This window comes from Hermetia illucens, chromosome 2 (genome assembly GCF_905115235.1).
Source record: "Hermetia illucens chromosome 2, iHerIll2.2.curated.20191125, whole genome shotgun sequence".
Classification (NCBI taxonomy): Eukaryota; Metazoa; Arthropoda; class Insecta; order Diptera; family Stratiomyidae; genus Hermetia; species Hermetia illucens.
The window spans coordinates 91,987,435-91,998,295 of NC_051850.1; the positions used below are offsets into that span (position 1 = coordinate 91,987,435).

The 10,861-nt window shown below is 39.1% G+C and overlaps 1 protein-coding gene across 2 annotated transcripts; it reads right to left on the reverse strand.

Moving 5' to 3' along the window:
* Window positions 1-1,529: 1,529 nt before the first annotated feature.
* LOC119650355 lies at window positions 1,530-8,912 on the reverse strand. 2 transcript variants are annotated; one of them, XM_038053036.1, is made up of 4 exons: window positions 8,784-8,912; window positions 2,493-3,833; window positions 1,763-2,423; window positions 1,530-1,702 (listed from the first exon to the last, which is right to left on the reverse strand). In XM_038053036.1, exons 2-4 carry the CDS (start codon window positions 3,831-3,833, stop codon window positions 1,632-1,634), a joined length of 2,073 nt encoding a protein of 690 aa, XP_037908964.1. In that variant the 5' UTR covers window positions 8,784-8,912; the 3' UTR covers window positions 1,530-1,631. The 2 variants fall into 2 exon arrangements, with proteins under 2 accessions (XP_037908964.1, XP_037908965.1); XM_038053037.1 differs by having other exon boundaries at window positions 8,743-8,883.
* Window positions 8,913-10,861: the final 1,949 nt, after the last annotated feature.

Here is a 10,861-nt window from a genome sequence, read left to right on the forward strand (position 1 = left end):
TTCCAAGGTGAAATTTCCTTCAGGAATGCTTCCTTCGCACCCTGGGCGCCGGAACGTCGGTGTGGATCCGATGTTTAAAGATTCTACCCTCCTTCTCGCCACCATTATCTTGGCATTCAGTTTCCCCCAATCGAGATGGAAAAAAAGGCGATATTCCATTTGCTATTCTAAGGCTCATATAGGAAGCATACAACGGTTAAAACTTCTTGATCAGGTAGATCATGAGTTTTTTTAATGGCCCAACACACCATGTAAAGATTCCTGACCCTTGTGGGAAGTAATGGGTACTTGAATCAAAGAATAGAATGACATTATTGATCAAAGATATATTCATAGACAGAGTGCAATTCTGAGGACTATACGGGATTCTCATACAAACACAATTAATTTTCCTTACGGTTTACTTTAACTGAACTAAACAAAACTATTAATCAGCACCCAAAATTTTTGCCATACAAAATGTTAAACTCAAAGCCATAAGTTTGCCTGCAAAAGGTGGCGAAAGGCAAACTAAAATAAATGATTTTTTCATTTCCTAATCTTTTCGATTTATTTTCCTCATTATTTTATACATTATAAATTCTTCGAATAAATATAATTAATAATTATTCTTATGTGAAATTTGTTGAAATGTGATCACGGATCTTATTTTTGTCATTAGTAAAACGCCTGAAAATTAGAATTGGCCAACATTTTTGTTCTTAATTTTCGAACTGGCGTTGTTGTATATTACTATATTTGTTGGAAATTAGCTGGTGATGATATAATGCACGATACTGCAATTCGGTGAAAATCTCGCTATTACTGGCAAAGTTATACAGTGGAATCCCGATTATTCCTATAATTTTCCCGGTTCCCAGAGTTCATTTTCTTTAGTTTGTACTCTCGATTATTGGAATGACGATACGAATTATGAGGGTTCTACTCTATTCCTTTATGGGGTAATTATAGACATTTTGATAAAACATACTCAAATTACTGCCATAATTGTAGCAATTGTAGTATATAAAGTAAACACTTGATTCCACTTACCTCGGTAAACTACCTCCTATTATCTTTTTATATCCACTTTCTATAAAAATGTTTGTATTATTTACATTTGTTTTTATTAATAAATAATTAACATCTCCTGTCAAAAATGCATGTTTATAATTACCCCATAGTTTGTGGGGTAACTATGAACATGTAAATCCCAGTATCTGCATAAATCCCGCTTCACAGCAACAAAGCCAATTATACATTCCTTAAGTAGGTTAGTAGTTGAAACAAGTGAAATTTGTTCATAATTATCCACGTTTATCCTAAATACAGTATTTTCAAAAAGTCAAATGCAAATTTTACTTGTAACCTATTTATAGCCATATTTGGGTGAATTAACCTTTGATGCAATTTACAGTTTGATGCTTTCAGTAACAGAAAAACGTACATCATACTCATTCGCTAAAATCATCCACTCATCAAAAACTAAGCTTACTTTCCATAAACTAGACTTGCTTACGTTCGTAGTGTTATTTTTGACAAAAACACAATTTAGATGAATGCCGTCTATTTCTTTCCATGTTCTTGGTGCGAATAACTTATATTTAGGTGATAGTTGACTTATCCTAGGCTTTTTAAACGCATTAACTTTTCTAAAGGAAGTCGCTTATATCATCTCGCATAAGAACTTTCCTCGTTCGCAGTTCCATCACACGCAAACTTTCTATGTAATTGTTGAAAATTAATAATAGTCTCGTTGGAGGATACTTCAGGCAAGACTTACCATCGGATTCGTTAGCCAGTTGAACATCGAAATCATCTACTTCATACCCATTAGCAGAACGGTAGGATCCGAAGTTCGAATTTGATCGCTCGGGACTTTTGTACTGGATCTGTTCTGAGAATAACACACTTTTCTTACGTGTGCTCTTCGATTCTGATTTAAGAATGGATTTCCTTAGGGATGTGGTTGATTTTGGTGTTTCAGACAGTCGTCGAGTAAATTTGCTTCCACTGCCACTTCCTCGCGCCTTCTTCAACATAGAAAGCCTTCGATGTGCCGGGGTTATAACATTTGGCGTCCTATTTTCTTTGAAAGCGGCGGACACCCGATATGGAGTCTTTATTATCCGTGGGGCTACTGGAGCAATAGGTTTGGTAGGTGTCACCATATTATCTTTGATTCCATTCTGAGATCGACGGGACACGAAAATAATATCTTGATCGCATCCTTTGTTGTTGACTTTATTTTTCAGACATTCCCGGTGTAATTTTCTGATTAAACTTCGAACCTCCTCCGCCGGTTTCATTTTCTGCTTTACTTTCTTTGGTTTCATTGACTTGGCAAGCAAATTCTTTTTTATTTTGGGTTTTTCCTCTGGATCCACCCAGTTGTTATTCCTCCATGCAATCAGATTGTTAAAGCGGCGATCGACATTTTCTACCTAAATTGAAAAATTAAATATTTATAATATAGAGGCTAAAACTGAAATAAATCCAAGCGCAGTTATTACCTGTATCTTCACATAGTTCCAGAAACCTTCCAAATCCTCTGGGGACACATTTTGTTGGGCGGTCAGTTTATCACCGAAACTATTGTTAACATATTTCTCGCAATCATCGATCAATTTCTCAAACTGCTTTAGTTTGCCAGTAATCAAAAGCTTTGTCTGGCCGTTAGCAGTATTGATCAAATCTGTACAATGTTCTTCATACATGTCTGCGTTCTCGTCTCTGTAAGTTTCCCATTCCTTACAGAGACCGCTCAAGCGGTTAATTTCATCGCTTAGAATTTTACGGAAATACCTCACAGCTTCTCGCCTCCGCCTCACCTCGAGCGGCTCTTCAATTGATTGATTCAATTCCAATTTATAAACTGATTCACGGTTCCTATGCTCTTTTTTGGCGCTCCCTTTACCCCGTGATGTTGTCACGAACGGGCTAACATAGAAATTATCGTTTTCCTCGTTGGCTTGTTTTGGGGGTGTTTTATGTTGGTCAAGAGAAGTTTTAGGTGAGTCAGCTGCAGAGGAAACTGTTGGGTGCGGTATGTGCTGTTCTTGTAATTTATTTTCTTCTTCCGCACAAACACTTGTTTCCAAAGGAGCGATCCCGTCAATGGGACTCAACGCATTTTCGAAATCATTCAATATTTCAACTTCAGTCGCTTTTTCTACCGAATGTTTCCTCGCAGTTGATGTAAGTACAGTTCCCACACTGTTGAAGACGAATACTTTGTCTTTCATGAGTGGAGTTTCTTTTGATATCAAATCGTCTCTCGGAAGATCAGTTTTAAGGTCATTTTTCTTGTTAATTCGTAAATTTCGTGGACGCGTAGTATTTCTTTGGTTAACTTGGGATTCTACTCGTGTTTTAGCACTTCTAGTGGCTCTTACAGGCAGAATTTTTGTTTTCTGAGCAGTATCCTGCTTTTTATCATTAAATGATGATTTGGAAGTGGGTTGTCTTCCTTTAATTGCTTTGGGCGCAGCAAATTCAAACGGTTTTTGTGATGCATTATGTACTGAACTCCCTCCAACTGCGCTGATAAATGGCGGTTTCTTTAGTCCTTTCTCCCGTTCTAATCGTTTCCTTTTCTCTTCCATATAAGCTTGGAATCTTGCTTTGTGCGCCTGCTCTTTCTGGATTATTTCTTCCACTTTTTTAGAACCTTTTTTCGATGATGCAGGTAGGGTAGATTTTGGTTCTTGCTCTGGACTCATTTTTATATCTCTTCCACGAGAAAAAAGCTCCTTCCGTTTCAGATTTCGATCGGAATTGGCTTTCGCAACTCTATTTTTTCGCATGGCGGTATTACCTATAATATTTGACTTAAAAAGTGTCTTGCGATCCATCTGAAAAAAAAATTGTTTGTTGGATCAAATAAAAGTTTAAGCAAAAAAGACGAAGATATTATAGAGAGTTTCACACATAAAACCATCGCCCTGGGAGCAGCGTCACCGAAGCGGCTCGCAGATATTAAGTGCTCCTTTATATAATTCGCAGAACGCAACATGACTACGAATTAGGGAGCGTCTGACGGTTTGCCTCTGTCCTGGTAAGAAACTGTAAAGCCGTCATCGCCTTACATTTTTTAAAGTTTGGGTGCTAAGCCCTAATCGAGGGGTCCGTGGACCAAAAGAAGAGGAAGTAAGTTGCTCCCCATTTGATCCGGTCCGGCATAAAGTTGATGCGGACTTAGGACCCCACAATTCTCAAAAAAATATAAAACCACCGCTTAGATTCGACGAAATTATAATATCACGCAACAAAAACCGTTAGCAAATTTTATATGTTCTACATATATTGCACAGCTTACCCCATTGGACTGTGCAATTCGCTCCACATGTGACATGACACAGATTAGAGGAACAATAAATTTTTAAAAGTATCAGGTTGCGTAAAAATTCTCGCATTTTTTCGTTATTTTTTGATTTGTTTTATAAAGTTTATACAGCGTTTGTCTCTTCACAAGCGGGATCGGCTGATCTTGCATCAGTTGTGCGATTTTGCTCTGTCATACGCCTGATATCGATGGAATCAGAAGGTCCTCAAATCACCATCTCGCATATCGACTCAACATTGTTTTGGTTGGCTTTTTTGTCGTTTTCCATTTTGGCCAGTTAGCTTCCATCAGCATAATCAATCTCTCTCGCATTTTTTTCACTATCAATATAGGGTCCATATCGAACGCGAAAGTCCTCATTTCGGATCTGATCATGCTGTATTATTATTATAATATTATAATTTATAATAGTATAATTTTTGTTGTTCTAGGAAAACAACACAACAGCATAGAATAGTGTGTAGGAAAGAGGAGTGGTGAAAGGGCGACTCCGTGATGGACACCGATAGAGACATGAAGCTGTTTTTATATGGCCGCCAAATTTCGAACTTTACTTTCCAGATCGTGCCAGAGCAATTTACCCAGGCACACTAGTTCCTCTCGCACTAGGTGTTGCCCATAGCACACAAGATGAGTTAGTGTGACCCACGGACAAACGGCTTGTCTAGATCCAGACATGCAATGTAAAGAGGGCGATACTTCATGTAAATGAGTAAACACGCAGCGTGTATCGCATTAGTAGCTCCGCAGTTCCTCATAAAGCCGGCTTGGTTTACACGATGTTGCGAATACTGTTGTAAAGAATGGTATGGGAACGCGACCGAATCGGACGGTAAATTGAACATTCTGCTGGATTACTTTTTTTTCCATCTTGAAACCGTCGAGGTTTCTTGATAGTCAGATGGTGCACACTCTCCTTAATAACCCGATGGAAGAACTCTCCAAAACACATCGTTCAATCCCAACTCTTCACTATCCAGATCTCAGCTGCGATGTTGTCACGTCAGGTTCTGTTGCTTTCGCCGATTTCATTCATTTTATTACTTAATCGATTTTATTAGCGCTGACAGGTGAAATTCGTCCAAATGTGGACAGTTGAAATTTTCCCGTCATCTGCGGGTTGCGGCCCTTCGGTCGGTAAGCAAAGTACCGTTCTCGCCATTAACACAACACTGCTTCACAAAATTTGAGAGATGGGTATTTCCATTGAACTTACAAAAATTGTGATTCTGATAATAAATAGGGATAATTTTTTTTAATTTTGATACAAAAGGAAGAGTTTCGCTGGGGAAGCTATATTAGGAGGTTTTCAGAATCGATTTTTTTATTATATGAATTGTTAAATTAGCTATCCCAGAGTACGTTCCAAAAATTTCAAAGCGAAGTTCGTGTTCCTTTGGGTTTTATGAACGTACAACCGAGCGATTATTGGGTACAGGCTCAGGAGATAGTCGCTATAGATCATAAATACTTAGTATCTGCCTCTTTTATGAGTGCATCTGTATTTGTTGTAATTAAGAGTGAGAAATCCCTTCATATCATTCATTTCGAAAGGTGGTTAACACGTACTCCCGAGAACATAGAGAATCTATGATGGCTAAGCATATGATGGAAGGCGGCCATAAAATAAGCACCGACAATCTGCAAGTACCGAAATAGGTAAGAAAACTAGACCAAGTAATTACCACGCCCCATTATTTAAAAAACTAATCAAAAACTCTTTTTTCAAGATATACAAATAAATTAAAATGTAATTAGGGTTAATTAGAGCAGCAGTATAGATTTGGAGTAGGATATAAGTTTTTGAGTGTCCGGATAGCTCAAGTGGTTAGAGCGCTGGGCTGTCGTAGCGGAAGGTCGCGGTTCAAATCTCGCTGGGGGCAGAGGAATTTGTTATCGTGATTGGATGTCGGACACCAGTCGACTCAGCTGTGAATGAGTACCTGAGTCAAATCAGGGTAATAATCTCGGGCGAGCGCAATGCTGACCACATTGCCTCCCACAGTGTACTGTGGTGTAGCGTTACGGTCTTGAATGAAGTGCTCTAACACACTTTAAGGCCTTGATCCAATATGGATTGTTGCGCCAACGATTATTATATAAGTTTTTAATAAAACCAGTTAGGAGCACTGATGAAGGGAATAGCTAGTTCCGAAATAAATATCAATAGCAAAAAAGCGATCAGTCTAATTATTTCAAATAGATACTTCTTCATTAGCTTTTCATTAAGAAGGCGTTTCATAGGTTTTGTGCTCCATCGCGGGTACCTACCTGGGGCCTATACCACCTTCTGGAATCCGCAAAAGAAGACGTTGAATGGAGTGTCGGAGGCTGGAACCAAGTGTTATTGTCTGATGAATAAAAATTCGTTCTTTTTTCAGGACAGATGGGATCGATAGTATCTTCGCCGGCCTTTTGGAAAACGTTACGTCGCCAAATACCAAGTACCGACGGTTAAACATAAATTTGGATCCGTGATGGAATTGTAGGTCTGCGAGATAAGGCCGGCCAAATTTTTGAGATCGAGATTATACTGATCGCAGTCTAATTCTGTAATTTATTGTGGGAATTTATGCTCCGATATATATGGTTGTCATTCACCCCTTGGGGACTTCCCGAGACCACCGTTGGCAGAAACCACGCTTTCTAGATATACAAACTGATCGAGGCTTTCGATTTACTGCCCATTAACGCAGATAGAGGGTCATGGTCCGTCAGACTGAGAACCTTTATTTTGTTGGTGTTTTTATTCAGTCCTACTCTACCTGTCTCTCTTTCCAAATTCAGAGCCATTTGGCAAAGATCCATGACCATCAACTGATCTTATTGCAGCCTCTGTGCTCAAACAATGTATCATCAATCCACAAACCTACCACCATTATCGTTACGGTCGCCAAGAACGTGATCACATGACCGAGTAAGGTAAGCAAAAAGCCCACCTTGGCATTCATATCACCAATCACGATCACCATGTCAGCTTTGGGAAACCTCCCTTGAACTACGTTTAATTGCTCATCGAAAGCATCCTTCTCCACTAAATCGGAAGTCTCCGTTGGTGCATAGCATTTTACCATTGTGATGCTCCTCAACCTGGACCGAAATCTTGCAGTAAGAAGTCTATCAGAAGCCGGTGCTCCGCCTTGTAGTAGCCGTCAGAAGCAATCCGACACCGGATTTTTTTCTGCTACCCCCTGGCTTTCCAGAGTCCCACCATCTTATTTCGCTTAGGCCCAGAGCGTCCAGTTTGTACTGTTGGGATTCCAGGTCAAGTTGGAGAAAGGGAGAATTCTGAGGACCCTCTTTACCATCGTCGAGGAGCGTGCGAACATTCCAGAAACCAATCATAGACTGTTTTCCGCCATGCTGCGTTATGCTCACGATAAATTTATCAATGATTTGATTTTGACGTACAACAATGATCCGAAACATTTAGCCGAATGAGAAAGAATCGACAATGAATATCTCTGGGAAATCGTTGGTAGAAAGACCAAGCGGCATAATTTGACGAAAACAGGCGACCCGTACACCGCCATAGAGGAATAGTGGGCGAGAATTCCAATGGACGTAATTGTTTGGCTTGTCGGCTCTATGGCTCAACGCTATCGTGTAATTATGGCTGCGAAGCGATGCTCAGCAAAATATTGAATTTTCGGAGCGTTCATTTGTAATTTTTAAGGGGGTTTGCTAGAATATTTATATTTTAAACGAGTGAGCACGTTAAAAAAATTACAATAAACATGAAAAAAATACTATAATGCCATACATGTATAATATGTACGAATTACATAGCATTCATTCTTTTTAACAAAAAACAATTTTCAGCACATTTAATAATCCAAGTATAAATCACTGAACAGTGCGTGGAGGACGATATTTGCGTAGAGTTCGACCGAGGTTTTTAAGTTTTTTTCGAACAGCATGAAAACTACCAAGAAAGAAAAGTTGGCCCCATTTTTAAAATATCCGGACCCCATTGGGAAACATCAAAATTCCAATAGGACGGAGTTTATTAAATTCGAAGACAAAGTTGCTCATCAGTTTACAATATTTGATGCTTGGCTTACACCTATTTAAGCGACTCACTAATTATTCTTAAGAGGAAAAATCATTCACAGGCACTTGGTGGATGATCGATGTAGCTCGAATCCGCAGTACTCCCTGCGGGAAGAATCTATGATTGGCTAGTTTGTTGTATGGGCATTTGTATGTCCATGCAAAAATGATCTTTGAATCGCTGGGTCAACTAATTGCTATTGTTAGAGGTATATGATTGCACAAAACAGATAATGTCTCATAATTGCAACTTGCTTAACTAATTTAAAAACGATTGCGGTACGGAGACGTTTGATAACACAATTTCATCACAAAAACAGTTACTAGTTAGCTGTGGGACAATTTGGAACGTTTCGAGCACGTACCCCAATTGGCTTTCCAATAAATAATCACTTCATTGTCTCACCTCAAACTTTGTATTGTATAATATTAATAACAAATAAACAACGAGTATATCGACGCACTAAACACGATTAATATAAACGATAGAACAAGTATTCACTCCGCGTACCGTAACTTTTTCAAATTGAAATTTCGAAGTGTCAAATCCGTCTCTCAGTTGATTTTGTACCAAACATGGGCAGTTTCGAGTCTCGAAGTTCTAGTACATTTCACTGCTACCTATGGCAAAGGTGACCGTTGCTTGCAACTTTTGCCAATATCGACATGATTTTGCATGTACATATGTGAATTTCATAGTGAGGATCTTCGGGGCTTCCTTTGGGATGGGATGCCCAAGACGAGGAAATATGTTGAATTGATCCACAATGAAAGCCGGGTTCCTATTGTTCGAAAATTCGGTTTACTTTGAACCAATATATTATGGTTGCTTAGTTGCAGACGAGGTAAGTCCTGATAGAAATGTGTGTTCTTCACAACCGGTTAGGGAAAATGCGACGAAGACGCTGTAAAAGTCATGAATTACTTCATTTGCATGTCTTTCCTCATGTACCCTTTTCCACTATGTACATATCCTTTAGACAAGTTCTTTGTTTATGCTTTTTTGCGGTTGGCGGGGGTTTCGGTCTTCCATCATTCGACAAAAATTCGGAAACTACCGAGAAATGAAGCCTTAACCGGATTAGCTCTTTCTGAAAAAAGGGTATCATAATTTCCCAAAGTTTAATCATAAATACGAAATTTAACTTTCTAAGGAAGTTTAGTAATTTATGAGCAAAAATATCTTAGTAACGTTCTTCCATATTTATGCGGAGAATTTAAATCCGATTTCCACAGTAGTTCCATCTCCATTCTTATTTGCTGCTGGAACAGGCTTAGAATATCTGCACTGATTCCCTGTTGGTACAGAATTTTATTTTCCCTGTATTTGTCCTCCCGGAAATCTTTTATATCAATATATTTTGATGTTTTCTGACTATACAGGGGAAGCTCCCTAAGTCAAATTATTCTCTCGAACTTCTTGGCCTTTCATTGGCATTTCCGTCAACTTCTTATATAAAATTTAACCTCTAAGTTAAACATTCTGAACTGGCTTTTGTAACTTTGGGGAAATATTTCATAGACGTACATTATAATTTCTCTAAGTGGAAATCGAAGCGATGCAAACCACATATCTTTCTACATTCACATGGGGCATAATAGTTCTTTTAGGACGCAGGACGACGTCCGTTGACAATATCATTATTATGTAGGTACAGTATCTATCCATTGAATTATAAACGCTACGAAAATATGCACAGTCTCAGCTTTAGGGAGTGATAAAAACCGAAATGTTCAATCTAAATTCACAAAACATAACTTTATTATTTGAGTGGCATCTTCTTTTTCTTCAGACTTTGTCCCGTTCACACGCGGGGTCGGCTCGTTATTTCGGCCGGTATTTTGGTCGCTTACCATCGACTTCGATGTTCAAACCAATCTTGGCGAGTCAATTCTCGTTAGCGCGGAGTACGTGACCATACCATCAAAGACGCCTCTCTCGCAATTTTGCCACAATCGGTGCACCCCCGTATCGATCGCGGATATCCGCATTTTCTATATGACCAAAGCGTGTCACGCCACTGGTTCACCCCAACATCTTCGTCTCCATCACCGCAAGACGCCGTTCATTGTCTTTTCTAGTCGGCCAACACTCAAAACCATAGAGGGCGGATGTCACTGCGGTAAATTTTAGATTTGAGATGTTCTTTGATATATCGATCACAAAGAACATCGGTTGCGGAACGCCATTTCATCTAGGTTGCGCTAATATGTAAATCAACCTCATAACGCAGTTCTCCATTGACTCATAGCACTGGCCCCAGATATATAAATTGCACAGTTCTGGGCACTGCCATTGACAATGATTCGACCTATTTCAGGGGGATCAGTCGTACACAATTCAGTTTTATTTAGATTCAATCTGAGTTAGTGTTGCATAAGGGATCATTCTATTTTTGGCTGTATACCATTTTGCTATGAGACGCCAGGAAAACATCTTCTGCATAAAGCAGTGTATAGGGCGCTGAACGTTCGATGCCCCGT

What these genes read in the sequence shown, in the direction of transcription:
- LOC119650355 (XM_038053036.1), bottom strand. Translation starts at nt 3,833, where the DNA reads ATGGATCGCAAGACACTTTTTAAGTCAAATATTATAGGTAATACCGCC. An exon ending in GGAACTATGTGAAGATACAG is followed by an intron (nt 2,424 to 2,492) that starts GTAATAACTGCG and finishes TTTTCAATTTAG; the next exon opens with GTAGAAAATGTCGATCGCCG. An exon ending in ACTGGCTAACGAATCCGATG is followed by an intron (nt 1,703 to 1,762) that starts GTAAGTCTTGCC and finishes ACAATTACATAG; the next exon opens with AAAGTTTGCGTGTGATGGAA.